We start from the raw sequence: 27,954 nt of genomic DNA, 5'->3' as shown, positions 1-27,954 counted from the left end.
AAAATATCAAGTGTGAGAAAAACAGAAATAGTATTTCTTGAAAAAAGAGAAAAGTAGCATTGATAATTGAAATTGCTGTACCCAGTGACTACACTGTCTTATATATAGAGAGATAAAAATTCATAAAATATCACAATTTGCAGGCAAGAAATGAGAGCAATGTGGAAGAAAGACACTCAGACAGTTTCAATAGTAACTGGAGTAATAGATCTAATAAAAAGAATTTACAACTGTACTTAGATATGCTATCACCAGTACATGTAACCTCATTTGAATTACAGAAGACGGCAATTCTGTGCATATTGTGGGTGCACTCTTGGCTAACATCAAAGACTGAAACATTGCTAATTTCCTGATCTCTAATCATACCCTGACTTTGAATGGGGGGCCATTCCCATTATGGTATTAAAAACCCAAAACTTGGAGAAACTAAACTTGGAATTCATGTGTAACATTTCATAGACTAAAGCTAAACCAAATTGTTGAAATGCATTACTGAAATATGTAAAGACAGTGTAAATTTCAATATAAAGTGGACATTCACATCTGGGACCTATAAATGCGCCTCTTCCAAACAAATGTACATGCATAGGCATACATAACTGCAGACATTTAACCATATATAGCTGCATATACACATACACACACACACACACACACACACACACACTCAAATTTAATGCTAAATTATGTAAAACACATATTTTTTCTTAACTCTATTAAAGTAAAACATTCCTGGGATTTCACATATAATCACTACAATAATATTTTTTAGGACAGAGGAAGTGTAATATAACAGATCTAGCAGTGGCTAACAAGTCTTTAGCATTCCAGGGCTGTGTGTCATTCCACAAGACCATGTGCTGAATCAGCTATTACTGCTTATATATAAGTGACAAACAAAGCAGCAATAAATGCACTGGTATAAGTGGTAAATGTCTACAAAGCATAATGACAGCATGTAGTGGAAGACAGCTGTAAATAATGTTTATCCGGTGGATCTGCGGTAGCACACAGTGATTCATGCCCATAATCTTAGCAATAATTGTCTGCAGTCTGTGCTTGGTCTACATAGATGCTACTCTGCTCCACCATTAGTAATAATAAGATTTAGCTGACAGGTCAACATTCATGCTTCCTTTTATCTGCAGAAATTAATGATATTTGACAAATTTTATTGGGAATAATCACACTGGCAAAATCTGTTTGTATGATTTGTGGGTTATGCCATTTCACTGCCCTGCTTTTCCTGATAGGGCATACCACTAAGGCAGTAAGAGGAATGTTTTCTTATCCCAGAGGTTCAGCAACTGATTATAGCAAGGACAAACCTACTTGGTATGCAATGCATGTGTGTATGCGATGTGTCTGGAGACTTTGCCCAAAGGAAAATTATTGAGTTACACAGAGTCTTTAAATTCAGCCACAGACAATTTATTTTGTCAGAAACTACGGTCAGACATGCTACTATTGAGTAATTCTACTAGATTCCCTGTTATTTTTTCAGCTGTGAATTATTAGGAATTATGAAATTAAAATGAACTAATCATGTTTTAAATGAAACCTTGTAGGTACCAATGGAACCATAGTAAACAGTATTAGTTCAGCACCGCTCTTTCAGGTAAGAAACTTAAACACCTTCTGTGCTGTCATTTCTGCCAATGGAATTTGTGTGATGTTTGGATACAGTGTCTAGTTATAGAAACATTGTTTTGTTTTCCATAGTAGTAACACTATTTAAAATAGTTGCAGCCATTTGTCAGATGAAACTGAAGACAGTTATGTTATATAGTACACCGCTACAAACGGTAATATATAAAAAGCTGCTGACATATTGTTGTATATGGGAGTTATGAGTAGCAATGCTGTGAACCTAAACTTAGTATTAACTGAGTGTTCAAAGGTAGAATCTGCTGGATTATGACAGATGGTACCAAAATAAGGTTATAGCAAGAGAACCAACCTAACAAACAGCAGACTTAATTAAAATGTTTACTTCTCTGTCTGTCTATTCATATATCGATCTATCCATCTCTCTGTCTATCTATCTACCTACCTCTATATATCTTTCTATCCTCTCTCTGTCTACATAATTGTATTATATAAAATCTAATCTATCTATCTGTCTGTCTGTCTGTCTATCTATCTATCTATCTATCTATCTATCTGTATGTGAGTTTATGTATATATTTTTATATGGGTCAGCTTGAGAATGTTGAGTTGCTGGAATGTTGACTGTAAAAATATCAAGAACAGATGATCGAAAACTGAAAATCTCAACAGGCTGGAACATCGACACTTTAGAACAAAGAACAGCGGCAGTAGATGGTTGTGCAGCCTGGAACACTGACACTTTGGAACAATGAACAGTGACAGTAGATAATTGTACAAGATTACACTACAGTGGAGACTGGGGCTTGGCCCTTTATCCACTAGTAGGGGGTATGGGCTTGTCCACTTACAAATGAGTTTGTTTTCAATATTGTTGGTTACAAGGTTCTGGTCTGATGATATTTTGACTTTGCAATCATCTAGTCTCAATCTTGTCACAGGCGAAGTTCAGGTACATTAATCTTATTACAAAAATCCTTTTCTGCCTATGTATTTATCTTTCTATATGTGTGTGTGTGTGTGTGTGTGTGTGTGTGTGTGTGTGTGTGTGTGTGTGTGTGTGTATATATATATATATATATATATATATATATATATATATATATATATATATACATATATACATATATACATATATATATATATATATATATATATATATATATATATGGTTTACTATCAAAATGTGGAAAATCAAAACAATTTTCCACTTTCTGATCAAATTCATTTTCCAAATTTGGTAATAGAATTGCCAAAATGTTGGAAATGGCAGCCATGGAATCAACATTCGAACACCAGAAGTTCCAATGTCGAAATTCCGTGTTACTGGTAATGTTGCCTCCTTGCACCCTCCACACCCCTTGCATATTATTTATTCCAGCTCCGAGATCACACTACAGTGAAGAAAAGTGTAAATTTCTGGATCCCCACTGTAATGCAATCTGTTAACAGAACGTCCATCCCATATTAGTGAATGCACACCTTTGCTAATGAGGATTCAAACATTTTCAGACTGGCATTACAGAAACTGGAAACCACGGATTCGGCTATCCCAGTTTCATGTAAGTACAGTTCCACATTTTGACAGTAAACATATATATATACACACACACACACACACACACACACACACACACACACACACACACACACACACACACACACACACGTATAATCTCAAAATTTTGAAATACCGAATGTCAAAATCTCAAGACTTTATAGCCGAAACCCCTAAATACCGAAAGACCAGAAGTGCGAAATTTAAAATCCCAAACGTACAACACACATACAGCACACACATACACATACACATACACACAACTTCCCCCCACAATACAACATATCATTCTTCACTATAGATAAACAGGGGGGCAATCCCCCCTGCACCCCCCATGTGGGGGGGCTGCACCCCCCCCACCCACCTACTTAAATATACTAACTCCGAGATCGCACAGACACACAAGGGAAACTCACACCCACACATTTTACAGTCCCTCACACACACACACACACACACACACACACACACACACACACACACACACACACACACACACACACACACACATCACAGTCACAACACACACTAACACACACTAAAGCCCCTAACCAATACACTTACACATAGATACTTACCTGAATTCCAACTATCCATCCACAAACCGCAACACCAGAAGCATTACTTCAATATCTCCGTACATTGGGATTTTGAATTTTGCACTTCTGGTCTTTCGGTATTTTGGTGTTTCAGCTATAGAGTCTCGAAATTTTGACGTTCGGTATTTCAAAATTTCGAGATTATGTAGTGAACTCATATATATATATATAGGGTCTATATTACATGAACAAACGATCAAAATGTCGAGTACAACTTAATCGACACACTTTGATCGAATGTTCATGTAATCGGAGACTCTAAATGTAGAAATGTGGAGTTCCGAAATGTTTTAGTCGGCCTAGCTAATGAGTGTAGCGTGTAACGTAAACATGCTACACTGTCCGGAATGGCTAGGTAAGAGGCTTTTTTACTTTTCTATACCAACTCCGGGATAGCTGTACATTGTGGAAAGGGAAATTTCCCAGTAATTGCTTGTGTAAGATATCGCTTTGCAATTACCGGGAAATTGTCCTTTCCCCAATGTACAGCGATCTTGGAGTTGGTATATTTAGTTAGGGGGGGGTGTGAAGGGCAAAGCCCCCCATTTTGTTTTAAAAGTAGATGTGTTTGTGTAGGTTTTTAAGTGTTTGAATGATGTGAGCATGTAGGTGTTTGTATGCATTAGTTGTGTGTGTGTGTGTGTGTGTGTGTGTGTGTGTGTGTGTGTGTGTGTGTGTGTGTGTGTGTGTGTGTGTTGTATGTTAGTACAGGGAAGGTGTGGGATGAACAAAATCTTTCGAGTTTTTATTTTTCAGGGTTTTTAGGTTTTGATTAGATGAACAATTGATCAAACTGTGTCGAGTATGTTGTACTCGACGTTTTGATCGTTCGTTCATCTAATATAGACCCTATATATATATATATATAAAACATATGAATTGGCTATCCAGGGTAGAATACTGATCATAATATCACAATAGACCAACATTTGTTTAGCCTTCATATATAGAGAGAGAGAGAGAGAGAGAAAGGGCTGAGACAGCATGTATGAAAACAAATTAAAGAAAAAAGAACATACAATTACACTATGTACAATATATACCAATAGACAATAAGTACAAGTGTAGAAATAGAAGGAACTGTACAATGCAAGCTAGATGGAACTTAAACCTGAAATAAAGTTGATAACATTTAAATACAGGATATTATGGAGTCAGACACAATATGTTATACGTACTACAGGATGATGCTTGCATTTTACCTTTTTTTGAATATAAACTTTTAGCTTAGCAATGGTATTTGGGGGTAAGAAGATATATCTTTAAAAGGAAGCATGACAGATTCCTGAAGTGTTCAGGCTAAGATTGAAAAGAAATCATATGTGCATTTTAGTTTGAATTTTGAGGTCTGTAAAAGAGCTCCTGCTTGGCTCTGCTGTCCAAGATTTTAGGATGGTAATCATCTTGTAAACATGCTTGACAAACAGGAGTGATAATTTCTCAGCAGTAAGACATGTAAACAACTGAGAAATAAAGAGGTCAGCTCCTTGTTTGACAGTCATCCATTTTGCCTTTTCAAAGTTTTTGCAGTGTGTTCTTGTCTTGAAGAAAGCGTGTTGAAGCCACATGTTATTTTGGCAATGGACTGAATAATTTAAGGCTGTAGATATTATAGGAGGTCTGTATTCCAGCTAAGAAAGCAAGATAAATTTGCCTTTGTCTGTTCTAGTGGTAAGGGATAGAAAGTGAAGATTTTCCTGGCTCAGAATAAGGAGAACTTCTTTTCCATGTGTTTTGTTGGTGGTATTAGAGGTTAAGTACAATTGGCTAAGCTTTTGGTGTCATTCAAAGGGGATCCAGTGTCTGTCAACTTTGGAAGGCATGCTCGAGAAGTCACGCTGCTTCGCTAGAGACAGCTTGCACCTATCACCCTTAGGCTTTTAAATACTGGCCAAGGCTTTTGCCACCCCTATAGTCCCTTTTTTAGGCAAGGCTCAAAACACAAACCCACCACTGTAAATAGCACAAGTAACAAAAAACTGAGGGTAATGCTACTCAATGCCAGAAGTCTAAACCTCAAAATGCATGCACTTGAGGCACTCCTCAGTATGGAGAAAATTGATATATGTGCGGTAACAGAAAGCTGGTTTAAGGCTCGAGAGAGCACCCCAGCACTACCAGGCTACAACTCATACCATACATTTCGGCCACAAAATCGGGACCAAAACACAAAAGGCGGTGGTGTATCCATATTCATCAAGGATACCTACACCTCCAGGTTAATGGCACCGCACGATGCTTCAGATATCATCCACGTGCATCTAACAATGGGCAGAACTGCAATTCAAATTGTAGCTTGCTACAGATCACCCAACATGTCCCAGGACCCCCATTCCACATTTCTGGAAACACTGGGAAACATAAAGGTCCTACCAAACACCCTGATACTGGGTGATTTCAATTACCCAAACATTAACTGGGAGAACTACTCAAGTGCTAACTCCCTTGTCCAACATTTCCTAGAATTTATAAACTCAAACACCCTGGATCAACTGGTCAACACTCCCACCAGAAGTGACAGCATATTGGAACTGGTCATCACCAACATGGGTGACTGGTGCTCCACACCGGAGGTCAGTCCCTCACTGGTTAGATGTGACCATAAACTAATCACTCTGGATATTCTCATTCCGCTCCCACCCCCGCTCAAAGAAACCACAGTGAAAAACTTTTCAAAAGCAAACTTCACGTTACTTAAGTCCGAGGTGGAAAGTTTCAAATCCCCCATGCTAAAGGATAACACTGCCCAAGCTGCAAAATCATTTTCTAATGCACCCTACGGGCACCTACAAGAAAGCATGGATCATGCTATCTCAAGCAAAACCAAGACTCACTCCTCCAAGAAAAGGAAACCAGTCTGGTGGACCCCTGCCATAAACAAGCTGTACAATAGAGGGAGGAAACTAGTACAGAAAAGACTAAAATCCTAAGAGGGGAAGACATCCCTGATCAGTATCAGCAAGAAACTATGATCCGTCATAAAATTATCCAAGGCTAGCTTCAAAAGAAAAATTGCCAAGGACTCCAAAGATAACCACAAGGCATTCTTTAGATATGTCAAGAATCTAAGTGTCAATTCCCAGATCTGCTCAGAGTTAGTGCAGAATGGCACAAAATACACTGAACAGACCAATATTGCCAACATCCTGGCAGACAGGTTCAGTGCAAACTTCACCCCCCTCTCACCCCCAAAAGCGCCCATAACCATACCAGAAGAATGTAGTGCCCCTGAAATCACAGACACTCAGGTTAAAACAGCCCTCTTCAAAGCCAAAAACACAGCATCAATGGGACCGGACAGTGTCTCAAGCTGCATCCTACATGAGCTCAAAGATGAAATAACCCTCACCTAAACACATTGTTCAAACTCAGCCTCTCCACAGGCTACATGCCCATAGAGTGGCGCACAGCAACGGTTATTCCGCTCCACAAAGGTGGAGCCACAACAGACCCTGGGAACTATCACCCTATAAACCTGACTAGCTTGGTCTGCAAGGCTATGGAGTGCATCATCATGTATCTCATTAACAGAGACATTGAGAACCTCCAAACACTGGAGCCTACCCAATTTGGCTTTGTTAGGGGCAGATTATGCCTCCTAAACCTGGTGGACTTCTTAGAGACAGTTACCAAGGCTATAGATGAGGGAAAGGTGGTCCACACAGCCTACCTAGACCTTGCAAAGGCCTTTGACACCATTCCCCATTTTGGTGTTATAGACAATCTCACCAGCCTGAACATAAACCCCTACATCACAAGATAGGTTGCCAACTGTCTCATGGACAGAACCCACATGGTAAGAGTTGTGGGAGCTAGGTCTGATTCTAAACTGGTTAAAAGTAGCATTCCCCAGGGCTCAGTCCTAGGACCCCTTCTGTTCGGCATATACTTCTCAGAGGTACAGGAAAGCACAGGAGGACTATGGCTGACTAGGTCCACAGATTACTGCAAACTAGGGGCTATAACTGACTCTCACTGAGACAGATACCTGGTGTCAAAACCATGGCCTCAAGCTAAATGCCAAAAAGTACATAGTCATCCCCTTTGGAAAAAACAAAGTACCCACAAATTACCACATAGGTGGTAGCCCCCTAAACATGGAATATGAAATAAGGGATCTGGGGACCCAAGTAGATAGTAATCTCTCCTTTGATAATCAAATTGCCAAAGTGGTTAGAAAATCCTTTTATGTGGCCCACCTAATCACAAAAGGTTTGCATCCAGATTAAAAGAGGTCATTGTACCCCTCTATGCATCACTCATCAGACCCATCATAGAGTACAATGCCCCATTTGGGATGTACCTTACCAAGAGGATCAATGGCTTCAAACAGATGCTCTATGCAGCTCAACTGAAGAAACTCCAGCTGTACTCGGTTGCATACCGCCTACTCAGAGTTGATCTCTGCCTGACATACAAGGCCATGTCCAACCTAGAATTGTTGGACATGCTGCACCTAAAGAAAGCCATATCCCCTCGAGCCACATGCTCTAGGTGTCTAAACCTCACCACAACAATAAATAAGATGTGCTGGAGGGCTAGATTCCTGTCCCAGAGACTTCCCATGCTCTGGAACAAGATTCTAATCTACATTAGGCAGAGCTCCTCACTAACACTCTTCAAGAGAAACGTTGACAAGTGGATGGGAAACAGGAAGTTTACCCCGGGGATCACTTCAGTGGCTCTGCTGGACAGAGGCACAGGGAACTAATCTAAGGGGGCAGCGAAAGCCAACACATTCTGGCTAGGCTTATAAATACCTTTGGGCAGATAGCCTAGTACCTACCTATGAACCTAAGTGAGGGGTCAAACTGGATTTCAAGACACTTAAAGGAATGGATAGTATATATGGGTGATTTGGTATGCTCTGTAATTTGAAATGTATTAGCAGCTTTAATGAGCTTATGGTTAGTTCAGAGAAAAACAGTCCAAATGTTTGAGTAATTAAATATTATTGTTTGTTTTTGCACTGATTGAGTGACAGGAAGTTTGTCTGCAGATGTAGTTGTGCTGAAGGAGGAGGCAGACTAGTTAGAGTGGAATATTACCTTGTTATCACTGTAGAATAAAAGAAAGTATGGATGATAACTGGGTGGGCTTGTTAATAAAGATGGAGACTAATAAGGATACAGTAATGTAACCTTGAAAGTCTCCTTTGAGGTTTAGGGCTTTAGGTGATATAGTGGAGACAGATTTAACCAGGAAATGATGGTTAGTGAGATAGTTTTGGAAACAGGAAGTTGCGTCAGAACTAATACCAGTCACAAGCAAATGGTTTATAAAGGATGACATAATCCAGATAGTCAAATGTTGAGGTCAGATCTGCAAAGACAACACCAGTAAGTATGCCTTTATCTATTAGAGTCCATAGTGTTGTGATGATGATATGTCCAGTACTAATCCCATGATGTTTTGTGAAAGGAGGTGCTGTTGTTCTATTTATTGTGAAAGCTGGGAGCAAATAATTTTCTAAAGAATTTTGCCTAATGTGGGATGTAAGTCAATTGGACAACAGTGTGGTGGTTTGGGGGCATTGCTTGTTCGAATTTGGCATATTGTGTTGTGAAAGGCAGTGAGTGCATATATGTCAATGGGGCACTGCTAAGAAATCTCTGCTGTGATAAATAAACCATGAATACAGACTGTCTGACCAAGATGTTTTATCAAGTGGTATATTGTCTAGGGTTGGCTCTATGTCTTTTATTGTAATACATTTATAGTAAAATATCAAAGTACAAGGTGCAGGCATTGGAGTATTGGGGGGTGGCTGTTGATGGACAGTAGAAGAGAAAAATTGCTGGAAGTCTAAAGGAATGAATTGTATTTGTGCAGTTGTGGTATTAGAGAGAATAGAGTGAACTGTTAAGTTGTGATGATAGTAAACAGATTAGAGTGTTCTGTTAAACTGTGATGGTAGCAGGGAGATTGGAGTGATCTGTTAAACTGTGATGGTAGTAAGGAGATTAGAGCGCTCTCTTAAACTGTGACGGTAGTAAAGAGATTAGATTGATCTCTTAAGCTGTGATAGTAGTACTGATGACTGAGTGATTTATTAAACTGTGGTAGTAGTAGAGAGTTTAGAGTGATCTGTTAAGCTGTGATAGTAGAAGGGACATTTGAGAGATCTGTTAAGCTGTGGTGGTAGTAGGGTGATTGAAGTGATTTGTTAAGCTGTGATGGTGGTAGGGAGATTAGAGAGATCTGTTAAGATGTGGTGGCTGTAGACAGATTGGTGTGATCTTGTAAGCAACTAACTTCTTGTTAGATCTGTTTAGGGCTATTTAATAGAGCATTTAATTTGATTTAACTAATTGGCATTTATGTCATCTTATTGCTTGTTTGGCAAAGTTTTTTTTTTTTGCTTAGGAGTTGAGTCAAATCTCTAGGCAAATCAGGCTTCATCTCAGAATTTCAGAAATGCTTTGAGCTCATATGCTAAGCAATGATTATTACTGGACTGGTATGGTGTTGTCATTAAAGGAAAATGAGTCTTGACTTTTTATTAATTTTTATTAGATCAGTCTAGTTTAGTATTGTTGAAAGTTAAGACTGGAGAGGCAATATTTAATTCTATTGATGTGAGTGTGACTTCACTCTAAACTAGATTGGTTTAAGAGGCACTCCATGAGGTAGATTTTTCAGGCAGTAGCTTATAGGACAGCAGCCTCTGAAGGTAGAAGGATGTACCGTGATAGAAGGGAAGAGATAGCATTGTTTTTTATTACTAGGTCAAACAAAGAGTGTTGTGAGGATTTCAGATTTAAGTAAGAGGGATGTTGAACACATTGACTGAGACATGACTTGGTTAGCAATTCTGATTTGTCATTTTAGAGGAGGGTAGTAAATTGAGATTATAAGACTCCTGGAAACAAGAGCTTGTTTACTATTAGAGGAGGAGGTTATGTTCTAGATTATATTTTTGAATTTCGACAAAGATGAGTAAGCTGGGAAGCATACAACACCTAGCTAAAGGGTCTTGCTGTTGGTGAAGAAGATATTGACTAAAAGGCAGTTTGTAGATGAGTCTGACGTGGCATTTGCTCTTGATAGTAGTTGACTTTAAGGCTGGATTTTTAAACAAACAGAGTGTCTCCACCATTTCTGTTTCCCTGGTCTAGCTTCAAACATATAGTTGTACCCTGGAAAGAATTTGAGAATGGAAGAGTTGTCATTTTTAATTCAGAATTCAGTATCAGCCATTATGACTGGGTTGTGGTGTGTGAAGAAGATGATGAACTGTTCTGTTTTATTTCTGAGGCTTTATACATTTATGATGTGTCAGGAAAGGCAGGGGACAGGGTATGTGTCAGTGTTAGGTCTTATAAAAACTATGGCTATGATTACTTGAAGTTATAGTGATATTTTGGCAGTTTTAATGGCTGTTTTTGTACAGGAGTTTGAATATAGAAAGGCAAGATGAAAAGACAAGGAAATGTCTGCTTAGGAGTATAGAAACAGGAATATCTGTGGTTAAGTAGACTTTGGCAGATATGGAGGGTTGTAAAAGATAAGGCTGTAACAGAGTGGGGAGCTGGTGGTTAAAGAAGGGGACTGCTGTTGAAGTTGTGGTAGATATAGGTTCTGATATTCTGGTACTGCCACATACATCTATATATATATATATATATATATATATATATATATATATACATATATACAGATAAATATATATATATATATATATATATATATATATATATATATATATATATATATATATATAAATAGATATATAGATAAATAGATATAGATAAAATGTTGGGTAAATGAGAATGGTACTGATGAAAAATCTTTCCTTTATAAGGAAGACTTTGGCATTGGATTTAAGTGTGTGTGTGTGTGTGTGTGTGTGTGTGTGTGTGTGTGTGTGTGTGTGTGTGTGTGTATGTGTGTGTGTGTGTTTAGATTAAGGTTAGAATAAGGGCTAGGGAAGGGGTAAAATGTTTTGGTATGCTTGAGTACTGGCTTGCCTGAGGCTTGTACATGTGTTTTGTTTAGTGGTACTGCTAGGGAAAGAGTGTTTATTTATTTATTTTCCCTAATGTGAAGGGTTGGGTGTGGTTACAGGCAGTGTTAGGATTAGGGTTGAGCACAAAGTAGCACAAGGGGAATGTATAATATCTTACATAGTCTGAAAGTTAAATCCTAGTTCATTACTACTTGTTACTATAACAATTCTAGTTACCAATTAGCAGCACATGCTCAGCTCTTGAGAAATGCTCTTGGGATTGGGAAGCAGGAAGTTTGCACACACAGTAGTTTATATCTGTATATATCTATTTTTTCAGTAGTTTAGGCACAAAATTTGCCCACTGCTTTTCTGCCATAAGTCACATCTTGAGGCTGTGTGTGTGTATGTGTGCGTGTGTGTGCATGCGTGCGTGCGTGCGTGTGTGTGTGTGTGTGTGTGTGTGTGTGTGTGTGCATGCGCATATATGTGTTCTGTTGTGTGTTTACATGAAATAATTTATACTGCTAGCTTACAGAATGAGTTTTATGATGACAAGTGAAATCACAAGTCATGAACCAATTTCCAAATTCTGCAGTGCAAGGTATTTCATGTTTCAAGCTAACCATATTGTGTATTCCATTTATCCATTTGTTTCTCTTATTGTTAAGTTAGTGTAGTATTTCCCAATAGCTTTCTCTTATTTTATTTTAATTATTTATTATTCTGAAATGACTGGATTATGAATTATGTATATATGGAGGTCTGATGTAAGTTAGAAGTGTTGTTTTTATTTATTTATTTTTTTTGTATTTTGTTTTAGGTTTTTTTTTATTTTTGGACCTTACACTTGGATTTTGTGTGTGTAATTTTTTAAAGCTATTCTTATACTGTAGTAAAATGGAAATAGCCTATATTTCAGATACTTATTTTATTTTGTTCCTTTCTACTAATATAAGTGTTAATATGGATTTACAGGATTGTCTATGTGGGATAAGGAATTCAGGGAGTATCACTATCTGCTGTTTTTGCAGTGTGCAAACTTTTGCTTTACTTTTTAGCAAGTATCAGAAGACCGATGAGTTTAGGAGAAGTTTAGTAACTTTGATGAAACATCAGAGGATACATAAACTCCCACTGATATGTAATGATATGCCAAGACTGTAGATGTGTCTTAACGGGTCTATATCATACAGTCAAAGTTTTATAACTTTGAATACAAAATGTACAAACCATTCCATTCAAAGATACAAAACTTTGACTATAAATAAAAAAAAAAAAAAAGAAGAAGGAAAAACAAAATAAACTGTTGTAAGCCCCCCTGCACCCCCCACATGGAGGGAGCTGCACCTCCCACACCACCCGCTACTTAAATATACCAACTCTGTGATTGCGCCTCATTCAACAGAATGGAAACCTCCCCTTACAGAGATTTCAGTTGCAAAGCTTGATCTTGTACAAGTTCGAAGTTATGGTCTCAACCATATAAGGTTTGAACTTGTACAAGCTTGACTATGTGATAGGAATCCATCTTAACAATGCATCAAGAGTGTCAAAAGTGTAGAAAGAGATTTATCTGTACAGTGTACTGCAATTATGTTTTATCTCACCCTTTATCGGGAGTCTACATAAACCTTCTGAAGGTGTTGTGCATCATAATCCATAAAATTCTACCTTTGAAATTAAAGGAAATGAAAGTTGTAGTTCATAATAGCTTGGTTTAAGTTTTGTTTAGTCTGCTCACTATTTTATACATTTTAGAGGTGCTTCCAGTAAATGTATGTACTCTTTCTGATTTTTAATTGTTAAGCATTTAGAAGTGCCAGCTGCAAGAGATAAGAAGAGCAGTTCCGACACTGAAGTAGAAGTAAGTCATTATCTGCTTTTTCTGTTTTACTTTTTCATTTTTTTAACCTGAGCACTCTGTATCCCTCTTTTTTTTCTTCTTTCTCACTTTTGAATTGTCTTTTGTTAAATCTTAACTGGGTTTATGCTTTTTGTTCTTTCTGAGTAGTCTTTATCTCTCGATTGTCAGGCAATGATGTTTACTTTTCATCACTCATAGCAGTATTGTAATTCTTTTAAATGTCATTATGTCGTCATTTTTATTGATTCATTGTATTGTACCTTTATTTATTGCTAAACTGTTTTCATTTTTCATGATGACTATGAGAAATATGCCATTATTCATTCTGTTGTATTTGGCCAAAAAAATGTTTCTGCTTGGAATAAATATCTAAACAGACATAGGGAAATATATTCCTGCATGCTTTAACTAATATGATGATGTAATCGATTTTTTTTTTCAGAAACTCAGGAAAGAACTAATTACTCAGAGCAACAATGATCATAGAAATTCTTCTCCAGCCATGTCAACTCTTCAGCCAGCTTTTTTAAACTTAGAAACAAGATTATCAGAACAAAAAGAAAATATGGATCCCTGCAAATTTTCCTCTGATCTCTCTGAAACAAGCAAGACAGAAATCAGTGCTGTTTCTCAAACTAATACTGTTAAGTGTACAGGAGAATCCAAGCAGACAGCAACATTTAAGACAGCAGATGAATGCAGTTTACCAATGGGAGATCAACTACAAGGGTGTTTCAGTCCTGTGGACTTGAGCCCCAAAACATCTCCAGTTCACTTTGACACTAGTTCTACTTTTAAACCTGAACTGAGGGGAAACGTAGCAAGACCACCTCTTGTACGAGCTGCGTCCTTTGACAGTGTGGGGCCCGGAAAACTTCAGACAACTGCAGTATCCCAGGGTCTCATCTATGACAACCTTCCATTTAATGAAAAAGATAATAATTTGATATTCAAATCAACAGGGTATAAAGACTTCCCAGTGCAACCACAGAGAGTGCAGAAACTGACAAAGTTGTGGGAGGTAGGTTCACATTTTATTATTTCAACAAAGAACAAGGTAAGCCACCAAATGGTCAAAATATGCAAAACAAATATTCCAGATGAATAAAGTGAAGTTGTATTATAATCACTAGACTTGTAGATAGAAGTTGTGTGTTATCTGAATTAAATGGTTTAATATGCAGGACAGTGGTTATCAAAGGCATCAGCAAAATGATTACAGTTTACCAATGTAACTTGAGCAAAGAATATTAAATTATATGTGAGCTGTACCTATCAGCCTTTTCTTTGAAACATTTATTCTCTGCATTTCTCCTCTGTGACTTTGAGCAAGGCACATTTCTGTTTCTCCAGTTCTGTTGCATCACCTTTTAATATGGGCAGTCATGCCTTTTATTATATAATGAATTACAAAATTAGTTTTAGTTAGTTGTGGCAGTAGATTACTTGGCACTGGAAGCAAATGCAGAGATGCTTATTCTGACACATAGAACGGGGTTGTATGTATATTAGAAAGCAACACAAATACAGTATACAGTGCAGATGGTAGAAACCTAATAGAGCAGCTGGAATCATAATAATGGATAAATGCATGAATATATATATATATATATATATATATATATATATATATATATATATATATATATATATCAAAAGTGGGCAAAAGCTTGCTTCACTTCTTGCACATGAAGTTTCATGCTACAAGAACTGCAGTTCATTAACTGGACCTCATTTTGTAGAGTGACATGATAGAGGATTAAGGCTATGAACTGATAAGCTGTCTGTTGCAGTCATTGGTTTGATTCTCTTAGCTTCCATTTGTTACTGTGTGACTCTGGGCAAGTCACTTAAATCACATAGTGGGACAGCTGAGGAATTGGACTAGGTTCTTCAGTGGTCTACTTAACCCCATGCCAAGTAACTACATAGGAGCCTGCGAATATATGAATATTCTTTAATAATGCTACACGATATGTGAACAGCAGTTCATTTGCAGGACAATACAGTCTAATGGTTGGAAGAAAATGGCTGAATAAAGGTAAACATAGAGTGACACTCAGAAATTCAGAGACCTAAAGGGGAATGAAGTGAAGGTAGAGTCAGCTGCTTGTTTTAAATGACTTGCAAGCAAAATAGTTGAATCAATAGTGAACCAGCAGTGCACATCTGGAAAGGAGATATTTATACCAGGATCAAGGGTTTTTGAAAGCATGCACTTTTATTCCATATTCAAAGAAAAACAGTTATTGCCAGTGCATGGAGGCCTTGGTCTCTATGGCTATACCACAGATTCATGTAACATGTTCTGTTGCACTGCATTTTGTTTCAAGAAATATAAATGCCAGAGGTACAAGCAGAAAAGCTGGTGGTTGAAATGTTAGTACATCAAAACCTTTGTCTGGATGGGCTACACCCCATTTTTTTGTAATAACAATATTTCTCTTCATTGTGGAGGTACTGGCTCATATAAGTATTCTGTTATGCTATGACGGTCAGTAAATAAATTGCCGTTCCCTGCAGTTACGACTTCTGTGACAGTAGACAACTGTCATCTGATCTCATTTCCCCGTATACTGGTGATCTGGATAGGAAGTATATAACTTCAGCTGGGCACACATTGCCAACTTTAACTCCGTAAGGCAAATGTAGCATGATTTATGTCTGCAAAGGGCATACAGACATCCAGGAGTCAACTCACAACTTTTGCCTTTAGTAAAGCAGATTAAAAACTGCTGTGAGTTATCTTTTCACATCAAAAATCATTTCTTTCTGGTCTGTGCTTTACATCTTAATACATACAAGACATTTTGCTATAGTAGAGAAAAAGAAAAAGAAACGTTTTTCTCTGGTTTTGATTACTATATATTTTACAGTGTTTATTGTCGCCTCACAGTAAGATGTTGTCCTGTTCGATTCTTAGCTAGAGCGTCTTCTGTGTGGAGACATGCGTGAATGGGCATACCTTTGTTGAAGGTTGTGCGTCAGCGGTGGCAACTCGGCACGTAAAAATCTGCTGCCAATCATTAGCGGACCGGAGTTCCACTGTGGTGACCCCTAACCAGGAAAAAGCTGAAAGACACAACATAAACAGTGATAAAGATTATAATCCTATGCTCATTCATGCTAATATTCTTGACTGGCTGATAATGCCCATTTCATTCTTCTTAATATTAATGTATGATTTGTCAAAGCATATTTTGATATTATGTGGTCACTGAACATGCTTGCCTTTTTAAAACTTTTTTTATTTAGTTAATCAGGTAGATCTTACTAGTCTTCTGGCCTGAAGCCTGAAGTGCTGTTCGTATACACTGGGGTGATTTGGCTAAGGTACCAAGGAAATTCCTCTCCTCTGCACTGTGAGTAGGATTTTCAGGCTAATAACATAGAGGAGCTACTGTTGTGTTATCTGGGGAAATGGGCAATTTCTGAGGGGGGGGGGGGTTGGGTGTTGACCTAATAATTAAAGTGTTTACCTCACAAACACGAAGTACAAGGTTTGATTCTCACTTGTGGCCACTGACTAGTTATTGGCTAGTCATGTAATAGTCTGCAGACTGATTGCCTAGCATTTACCTGTGAACCTATAAGAAAATGGAGACACTCATATTAGAAAAGATGTTGATAACATTCACTGAATGTTAAAATCAGCAAATGTTTTTTACAGGGAAGGGAATTATTTGTCCACCACAGTGAACGTCACACACATGACATTATTTCAAATCCATCAAGGTGGGGAGCTACCCCCCCACCCCCTTTACTTATATATAGTAACTCCGAGATCACATTACAGCGGGGAAAAGGGAAAATTTCTAATGAAGGCCAACTAACTCCCTTCCCTATAAAAAACATTTGCTGATTTTAACATTCAATAAATGGATGTTTGATGTGAAGGTGCAGATTAATAGGTGGAAATGAATGTTGAATGAAGTAATATAGACCCAGTTTCAAGATATAGACATCGCTGCACAGTTTGTAACCCCTTTTGTAAAGAAACAACAAAAAAGTTTGTGGAAAGATAATTAAGTATATGACTTAAGTTTGCAAATTAGACATAAAAATACTTCTTCAGTTTAGAGGTGATATTTTTATTCATTCATATATACAATTTTATGAATAAAAAAACACAAAATTAAATGCTGTAAGAAAATCTAGAGATTTTTGAAGATATCTAGACTGAGTGATAGGAAACACTGATTTTTTTTAACATTTAGAACAATAAGTTATGTCACTTAAATAAAGAATTATTTTGCATGCATTTAATGGGTACTAAGGTTATATTGGCCATCCAAGGGCCTAATATTTTCACAAGGATACAGAACATTTCATAAGTGAATGTGATAGAGGATATTATGAAAAGTGTGGGCAAAAAAGGAATCCTAAAATAATTGTTGCATGCTTTGTTCCAAATGCAGTACTAGCTAATGTTTCTTGTTTGATTGTGACAAAAATGTGATAGTAAAATCTGGAATCTACTCCCTACTACCTTTGCCAAGGAAACCTCACTACTCCTATTTAAAAGAGAACTCAAAAAATACCTCACATCTCATTGGCTGTGCTCGTGTTCTAAACCTGATTAACATATTCACTAATGCATGTCTTGCTACCCAACCTGCTGTTTAGCCAAGTGTCTATGCCTCACAGCATTTGAATGTCTAAGCGTTGTGAATTATGAGATCTGATTGTATTCTATGTTCACATTTTCTGATACGTCTCTGCCAATCAGATGTAAGTCTGTACATTGTGTATATTGATATCTGCCTGTATTCTTTGTCTATATTTTTCTAAACATGTCTGCCTGAGTTTATCACCCAGTGATGTATGTACTGTCTCTTTTTTGGTATGTGAAGCTTTTCTCCCCAGGCCGCCACTGAAAATGGACATATATCCAGTTGGACTATCCCGGTCAACAAATGTAAAATAAATAAATAAATAAATGATAAATCAGGGAGCTGAAGCTCAAGAACAAAATGTTGGTTTAATAAGTAATGAAACAATGACTTTAATTTGCCCTGAAATTGTTGCTATTGATGAAACTCAAATAGAGAAGAATATGCGGGATCTGAAAATTAAATTGAGAGTGGGGAAATATTTTTTAAAAAAGACACTGATACTATAGATAATAATGTAACAATAAAAATACACTCATCAGGTAGAAATTGTTAAAGACGCTGTAGATATAGAATTATTACCTTTAACATTATCTATTTAAAATTATATAGTATAAAACATTCATTGTGAAGATTGGAGGTGTTAAGATATCTTATGGCAATATTGCGGGTAGATATTAGATTTAATAACAAAATGGGCGATGCATATTTTGAAGTAGTTTGGAGAAGGATAGCATTAAGTTCCTCCAGATCTGAGGACTGCTCCTGCATTACTGTGTATTTTTGCATGTTCTACTATAAACATCTTAGATACAGTAGTGCTTAGACCTTGTTGGGCATTTGCAGTGGATATTAATAAAGAGGAATCAGATTTAGGATTATAACTATGTAAGCATTTATACTTCCAGCTGAGAGAAAAATGTTTCAAGAAGTACAAAGTTACTCTAAAAAAACCAAAGAGAAGTATTATAATAAAAGTATTGTGAAAGTTTATACAAAAGTAAGTCTCTTACTCTGTTTAAATGTAATTTGGACAGATGGATGGGTAACCACAAATTCATTATGTGTTTAGCACCCCTGCCCCTCATGGAAAGGAGCTACAAGTAAATGTCTCAACATATATTTGTTCTACCAGTAATTAGGTTATTTATACAAAAAATATATAATGACTAAAAACTATTGTGGGAATATAAGTTTGGGCTTCTTAAGGTCCTCATAGATTTATAGCTCATTAAATTCCATTGAACCTATTCAACAGTTATCACAAAGACCCAGTTTTGCTTGAATATTTTAATATAAATTTATGAGTTAACTATAAAGATGTAGACAATAACTAACTGAGAACTAGTATCATTAACTAAAAATGTGAAAAAGATTACATAAATGCTGTTTGCTGCAGAGAGAGATGTAAACCTTAATGAACACATTATAAATGTACCATAAAAAGTATACATAACCATTAAAAATAGTACAAAGAACAGTGTTTTGGTCCAACTCAAGACTTCTTCAGACTGGAGCAAATTGGCAGTGAAAGACTAATTAAATGATATAGTGACATCATAATTAGTTTGAAATGCAATCAAAATTGAAATATTCACTTAGACCTGTAAGCAAAATTTACAATGATGCTTTAAAATATGAATGAAATGGCATTACAAATCCAGGATTAAACATCTATAAATCATATAAATAGTTCTGTAAAAAACAGAGGACTGCAGAGCTTAGACTCAGCAGTGAGGAAGGGGGTCTTTTTAACTCCTTAAAATGTCAGTATTTCATATAGTCCAGGCGAGACATGTACGTTAAGTATAGTCTTCCATTTGCACTCTTTTAAGTTAAATAACATTTCCAAATCAGCTCTTTGGTATCTATAGCAACCGAGTCACAGACACAAATAGTTCTTTATTTAAAACCTGTATTTGCTTATGACTATTTAAATAAGAAATTATTGAGTTGCCTTTTTGATAGCATGATGATACACACACATGTGGTTATACAATTTCTTATAGTCCTATTAACATAAAAATGAAAACAAATGGTACAAGTCATCCAGACAATATTGAAGGAATTGCATTTAAAATATCCTGGTACTAGCTACGTCTTTTGTGTGACAGGGCTATTATAATCTGAGCTGTCATTTTACAACATGTTCTTAGTATGTTGGGGGCAAGTGTTGCTATAGACTTTATTGTTAACATTTTCCTGCAGATTTTTTTTTGTAAGTAGCTTGTTTGTGTGCCATTATATAAAATTATATCAAAATATCTAAATTATTTAATGTTAATTCTAAAAGTAAACTTTAATTCATGGTCAAAAGCAGTACAAAAATATCCCATTTATATCAAGGTTTCAGTTAACTTTAATAGTTGTATTAAATATGTTCAAGTTTTTGACACTGGTTTGTTTGTCATTACTGAATAATGTCATGCTACACAATGTGCAGATGGATTTGTTTAGGCCTCATTTAACAATCTGCCTGTGTTGTTAGAGTCAGCCTTATATGCTCTGTGTGAAGTATTGAAAACTGTATTACAGAACAACTTACTGTGTTCACAGCCAAGATTTGGAGGCAGATCAAAGGTTGTGTAAACATTTTCTATCAATGTTTGAAAAAAGAACAAGTACAAAGATGGCAAAACAGGAAAAGTGTCATTGCTAACTGGGAATGTATTGATGAGATATTTGTTATTTGGAGAGATACAGAGCATATGCTTCGATAATTCATTGCATATTTGAATTTTGCTGCACAGTTTTACAAGTTAACTTTCAGTGCAGAGATTAAAAAAGGTAAACATTTAAATATGTACACAGCAACACGTAAAAAGGTTGCTTACAATTTTTTTAGGCAAAATATTAGCATTAATGTTTATTTGCATTATAACAGCATGCACCCAGCACAGTAAAACCAGTGATATAAAATAACAATTTTTCAGGTCTAGTTGATTCAGGGTTGGTCAGTATCCTATCAAGAGGAATGTCATGAAAACCCCAATACATTTTTTGATAGGGTTTATCCATAAAGGCTTATGCACGGGTAAGGCATTTTTGTTGCAATTCTTGCATTATCTTCTGTGTGTCCACTTCCATTTGCTTCCCAAATATTATGAGCATCTATATGGGGGGGGGGGGCATGTTAGTAGGGATGTAACTAAAGATCTGAAGGAGGAGTTAGGTAGGATAATACTTTTCTTATTAATGACTTCTATCTATAAGGAACATGGGGGCCAGACCAGTGGTAAATTTATGATTTTCCATCCAGTTGTCAAGTTTTTGTTTGAAAAGGGTTAAGACTGAACTCTGTTTTACATGGATGGGGAGCCTATTCCATTGTGCAGGAATCCTTTGGAACTCATATCTGTCTTTCAAGCTTGTTCTGTTTCTATTACTAGTGTGGGCATCACTCAGTTGTTTTAAAAAAGAGGTATTTGTTAGCTGGGAGACATAAAATGCTATTAGTGGTCTGGCGAGATTGTTGTTTGACTTAGAAAGCTGCATTTCTGTTTTGTTTGACAGCTGGAAATGAGAATCCTGGACCAGCATATCACTGTCCTGAGGACAGGTTGTGCTTATCTTGTTTAATATGTACATGGCTTAGAAGTGACAGTGTTTTGCAGAATGGTTGATACTGAGATTTATGTAATGATTTGATGGGTTAAAAGGTAGTGTTTTACTGACTGTGTGTAGTTTTAAAGTGAGAAGGGGGTGGGAGTGGGCTGAGATCTAAAGACTCAGATAAATGTAGGGGGTTGAAAGTTCAAGTTTAGCTTGGAAAGCAAATGACAGTTATCAGTGTATATCTGGACTCTTAATTTATTTGTAATGTAGTTGGTGTTTCGATAAATATTATCTGTCCATAGAACACACACATGGTACACAGGTAATAAAACAATATAATTGTTCAGTTTCCTTTTTTCATTGTATAATTGTTACTTGTCTCATCTTCAAATGCTAGTCAAATATTTATCTATTGTGGCACTATAAAGCCTTTTAAGAAATAGGTTATTTACTTATTTACCAAATGTATGACAAATTCTCTAATGCCTTACTAACATCAAAGTATGGAATGCCCACGAGGTTTATTACTTTATTACTGTTTTAATTCCAAATCAAAAAGTTCCAGAAACTGATTTCTCTGGCATGATCTTCCAACTATGGGTTTGTGGTGCTTTCTGTCCTGTGGCCCACTGGCCTTCAGGTATTCCTAATTAAGTTTTCTAGGGCATTCCCTGAGATCCCCTGTGTAACATTTGTCAGCCATCAGAATGTTGAAGGAACAACACATTTTGCATGTTATCAGCTCCTTGGAGGAGTTTTCATTGACTATGTTCTAGATAATTTTCTTTTCAGTTTCCTGTCCGTTCATGTAAATGAATATTCTTCGATTTCAAAACTGTGAGATGATAACACTCTTGACATGCAATGGCCTTTAGATAGTTATGTGTATTTAAAGATACAAGTCTCATATACTATATTCCTTTTTGTGGTTATAAAATATGCTGTTTTATAAATAATCTGAAATAACATTCATTATGTTACACTGATTATTTCAGTTAATCCTTTTCATTACACTAAGTTACCACTTGTAGTAGTTGGTGTATGCCATATAATTTATTTTAAATCCATACATGACCATTAGAGCATTTTCAGTTTAATGCTCCTCATTTCTTTAGATAGATGGTTCCATACACTGACAATGTGGTTACAGAGTAATGGGCCACACACAGAGAATTTAGGGTCTTGTATTAATTGACTTTCTGAGGATCTAAGATTTATGGAAGGTGTGTAACACTTTCAAAAGGACAGTCAATGTGTAGCATGCATTTCACAGAGTTGCTTGAAGAAGGAATTATGAAGTGTTATCATTAGAGATGTACCAGGCTCAGACCTATAGTATTCTTGTAGTAGACATTTTCTAACCTGTTTAATTTACCCAGTCAGTAGTATTATGTAAGCATAAAACAGTTTAGCAAGTCTGAAGACACTGACAAGTTCACACCCTGCACTTAGAAGTAGGTAATCTGAAGACATTGAGAAATGTACACCCTACAGTCAAAAGTAGGTAATCTGAAGACACTGACAGGTTTACACCCTGCACTCAGAAGGAGGGAATGTGAAGACACCAACAAGTTTACACCCTGTACTCAAAAGTAGGCAATCTGAAGATGCTGACAAATTTACACCCTATACTTAGAAGTAGATAATCTGAAGACATTTGCACCCTGCACTCAAAAGTAGGTAGACACTCTGATCCTGTACAGACAACCTACAGTTTTTTTTTTAAAACAAATTTATTGTTTTAACATATAAGAGAAATATCATAACAATTTTATACAAATAATTAAAAATAGGTATTATTATAATATTCAACAAAACAACTAAAGTATTTACAAAGACATCCACTACAATCAGATCAATTAATTAAACTAAAATACTGTGCTATTGAAATTAGAATTTTTTTAACAAATTTTGTAAATTATCCCATACAATAAAATGTGATGTTTTTCTAGTTGTTCTCATTCTAATTGTGCTTATTTCCATATGACACATTATATTCATAACATTTTTAAATTCATTGAACGAAGGAGGTGTATCTGAAATCCAATTTCTAGTTATTATTTTCCTAGCCACTGCTAGGATAGACCATAACAAGGGAAGCTTAATCTTTTAACACATTGAGGTACAGGTGTGTTGAATAATATAAGAGACTTAGAAATAATGAAATTATCTGTAAAAGAGCCTGCAAAAATTCATTAATTGACTTCCAGTATTCTTTCAACTTCATACAGTCATAAAACATATGAGCCCAGTCAGCATTAATTTCTACATTACATCTCTTACATAGATTATCTTTATTATTAATTTTATTCATCATCAAAGGTGTATAAAAAGATCTATGTAAAAATTTCCATGTATAAAGTCTCCAGACAATGGAAGATGTAGTTCTATAAGCAGATTCCAATATATATTATTTATCTTGTTGAGTTGGTGGGTCCCCATTAATAGAGGTGAAATAATTCCAGTATGAATCTACATTGTAAAAAGTTTCTTGTCTGATAATTTTATGTATATATGAAAGTTTACCTTTATCATAAACTTTATGCTGTAAATTTATTATCAAGTAATCAATCAGTTTTGGAATAGATTCTTTAACTGTTATAGACATTAGATCTATTCTATCAATGAGATGTTGTCTAAAGATCTGAACCTCTAACCAGCAAGTTTCTCTTAGATCAAATTCTTGTTTTAAGAAATCTAGATTTTTAACTTTATTATCAGATATCAGCTGATACCAGTACTTTAGATTATTATCTATAGCTAAATGAGCTCCTTCAGAAGTAGATGACATAAGCATACCCTGAGTATAAATTATAGGAATACAATAAAATTCCATTCCCTATACTTAGGGTGCATGAATATAAAGTTACGATAACTAATAATAATATTTAATGGGTAACAGACCATATGTTTAGGTGTAATAGGTGAAGTACAAAATTCCTTTAGCAACCACAACATGGAGTTATTTATAATCATATTTTTATGTGTTAAGGAGATTTTCATGAAGTGCATACTAATTAGCTCCCAATAATCTTTCAATTTTATGACATATGACCGATCTATTAATAAAGTAATAACTTTTATAATAGAAGAGATAATATATAAATTAAAGTCTGGAAAAGAAATACCCCTTGAGACCAGATATTAGTATGTTTCTTTAATGCAATCCTAGGTCTATTAGGTGCCCATAAGAAATTTAACATTAGTGTATTCAGTTTCTTGATAGTTATTTTTGTAGGTGAAAGTATTATTGATTGTATTAAGTATAAAATCTTGGGGAATATTATCATTTTAATAATTGTAAGTCTCTCCTCCATAGTAAAAACATATTATTCCAGGTATTAAAAAGATTTTGTATATTAAGAAAACAGGTATTATAGTTATTATATATAATAGATTTAATATCTTTAGATAGTATTATACCTAAATAAGTTATCTGACCTGAGTTGGGTACATATTTAGTAAAATCACTAATGAGAGTATTTTTTCGTGTATATATAGGTAGTATTTTAGTTTTTTCTTCATTGAATATTAAACCAGAAATACTTTTAAAATTCATCATTTTATCAAATAAAGACTGCATAGAAGAATTAGATCCTGCTGATGTAATTAGAACATCATCTGCAAAAAGTTGAATTTTTGATGTTGTATTTTCTTCTATTTCAAAACCCTCTATGTCAGTACTGTTTCTAATCAAATTAGCCCAAGGCTCCATTACTAAAGTGAATAATAGTGGAGAAAGTGGACATCCTTGCTTTGTACCTTTAAGAATGGGTATTTTTTGTGAAACATGTTCCTACCTTAATATAAGCCAGCGTTCCTTTGTATAAATGCTGAATTAAATTTACAAATGCATCAGAGAAATTTGTGCACTTCAGTAAGGTAAACAGATAGTCCCAACTTACTGAATCAAATGCTGAACCTATATCAAGACTAATAAGTGTTAAATCTTTCTTTTTCCTATTTGCAAAATCAATTAATGTTAAAGTTCTTCTTATATTATCAAAAGTATTTCTATTTACAATGAAGCCCGTCTGATCTATGTCTATAATGCCGGGGATAATTGTCTTCAATCTATCAGCAAAAATACTCATAAACATTTTATAATCAACATTAAGTAATGAGATGGGTCGATATGAAGAACATCTAGTTGGATCTTTATTAGGTTTTAAAATTGGTGAAATAAATGTATATTGCCAAGATGGGGGTTATTAACTCAGTTTGGGCCAGAATAAAAACCTTATGTATTAATGAATATGTAGTTTTAGAAAGGATTTTATATATCTCTGGTATAATACCATCATTACCGGTGCTTTGTTTGATTTAAGCTTATTTATTTGTGTAATAACTTCTGTATATGAAATACTCTTGTCCAATAGTTTAATCTGTTGTTTATTAAGCTTTTTATTCATGTTTGTGGTTATAAACTCCTTTATTTTATCTTTAGGTTCCATGTTAATGTTGTTATGGTTAATCTTGTGAAAGTGATTTCTAAATTCATCCAGTATTTCTGGTATACTAGAAACATTCTTCTTTTTCCTTAGAGAAAAGATTTCTTTGATATGGTTTTGTTTATTCAATCTTTTGTTTTATTTTTAAGTCTATGTAAGTATCTGGGGCTTATTGAATAAGACAAAAACTTGTATTTCTCTAAAGTTATTTTAACTTTATGAGTTAAAATTTCTTTGTATTTCTCATTTAGTTTGTTTATTTCTTCAATAACTTTCTTGTCCATAATATTTTCTTTATTATTATGTTTATAAGAGTCTAGTTTACTTTGAATATCTAACAATTCCTTATCCCAAGATTTCCTTTTGTTATTATACCATCTGATACTTTGTCCATATAGATATGATTTTAAGGCATCCCAAACATAGACAATGGAGACTTCAGGAGTATTATTTATGTCTAGAAAATGTTGTACTTCTGAAAGTATATATTCTTTATAGTCTTTTAGCTGAGTTAAGTATGCTGGTATCCTTTTGATCTGAACATTATGAGTATTTTTTATCATGAATTCAAAAACAATTGAGTTATGATCAGATATAGGACACAAAAGGATTTTGGAATTAATTAAATCTGTTACCATCTGGTTAGAAATAAAGACCCTATCTATTTTTGAATAAGTTTTGTATCTGTTAGAAAAAAAGGTGTATGGTAATGATTTTGACTCTATCTGATTATTAATATCATTCAAATGATAAGAATTAGCAAAATCATTTAAATGTTTTGCATTAGATGTAATTCTTCTTTTCTTTATAGTGGTAGTATCACTTTCATGTAGTATACAATTAAAATCACCAGCTAAAATAATATCCCCTATAGAGAATGATATGATCTTATCAATATGATGTTTCACTGTATTAATACCAATTCCAGGTATCCAGTATACATTAATTAAAGTGTAAGTCTTCCCATTAATTTGTATTGTAACCATACAAAACATTCCTTTGTCATCCTGATAAGACTTAATGGTTTTAGGAATGGGCATACTTTTATTCCATAAAATAGCCACTCCTCTTTTTCTGAGTGTGCTCTGAACTAACCAATACTGCATACTTATTAGTGGCTAGTTTATCAATATCTTTTTTTCAAGAGATGGGTTTCTTGCAGGAAGACTAGATTGGCCTTGTGTAGATTAATGTATCTTATTAGGCTTGCCCTTTTACACGGATTATTCAATCCATTAATGTTTAAAGAAATTCCTTTTAAAGATGTCATTTGGCATTTTTAAAACTCAAGAATCTTATGATCGAAATAAAAATAACAAGATAAATAATGTTACATCTCCTCTTTTAGGTGTACCTTTAAATATAGCTGTATTTATTAAATCTCTTATGGGATTTTGTATAGGATTCAATTTTGTTTGTAGTGACAATGAGTGTACAAAATATATTGTGGATGTCAAAACTATATACATATAACAATGAACAAGTGAAAATAATGTAAGGATTAAACCTTGCATCCCGCCTGGAGTTGAAAACTCCAACTTAGAGCAGTATTTACTACTCAAGTTAACCCCCTACCCTAAGCAGCAGTACCTCAGCTACCACCTTATCAATTTAATACTAGTTATATTTAACTGAGGTTAACAGTTTTCAATTCAATTATCTATCAAGACAAAACTACACATTTGGTAAAACAGCATCATATAAACTAAAATAAACTTTTTTTTTTTTTTTTTTTTTTTAAAAAACTGTTCA

General features: G+C 35.2%; 1 protein-coding gene across 1 annotated transcript in view; it reads left to right on the top strand.

Moving 5' to 3' along the window:
- The window catches only part of IRAG1 (inositol 1,4,5-triphosphate receptor associated 1), a 1,344,613-nt gene that overhangs the window by 926,184 nt on the left and 390,475 nt on the right, over window positions 1–27,954 (top strand). The window contains exons 10-12 of the mRNA XM_044059494.1: window positions 1,572–1,621; window positions 13,527–13,583; window positions 14,026–14,604. Of these exons, the coding sequence (XP_043915429.1) occupies window positions 1,572–1,621; window positions 13,527–13,583; window positions 14,026–14,604 (686 nt within the window). The remainder of the gene's footprint in view (window positions 1–1,571; window positions 1,622–13,526; window positions 13,584–14,025; window positions 14,605–27,954) is intronic.

The sequence above is a fragment of the Protopterus annectens genome, chromosome 17.part0 (genome assembly GCF_019279795.1).
Source record: "Protopterus annectens isolate FY-2018-M chromosome 17.part0, PAN1.0, whole genome shotgun sequence".
Taxonomy (NCBI): Eukaryota; Metazoa; Chordata; order Ceratodontiformes; family Protopteridae; genus Protopterus; species Protopterus annectens.
The sequence above is the reverse complement of the archived record's forward strand: the minus strand, read 5'-3'. Positions and strand labels throughout refer to the sequence as shown.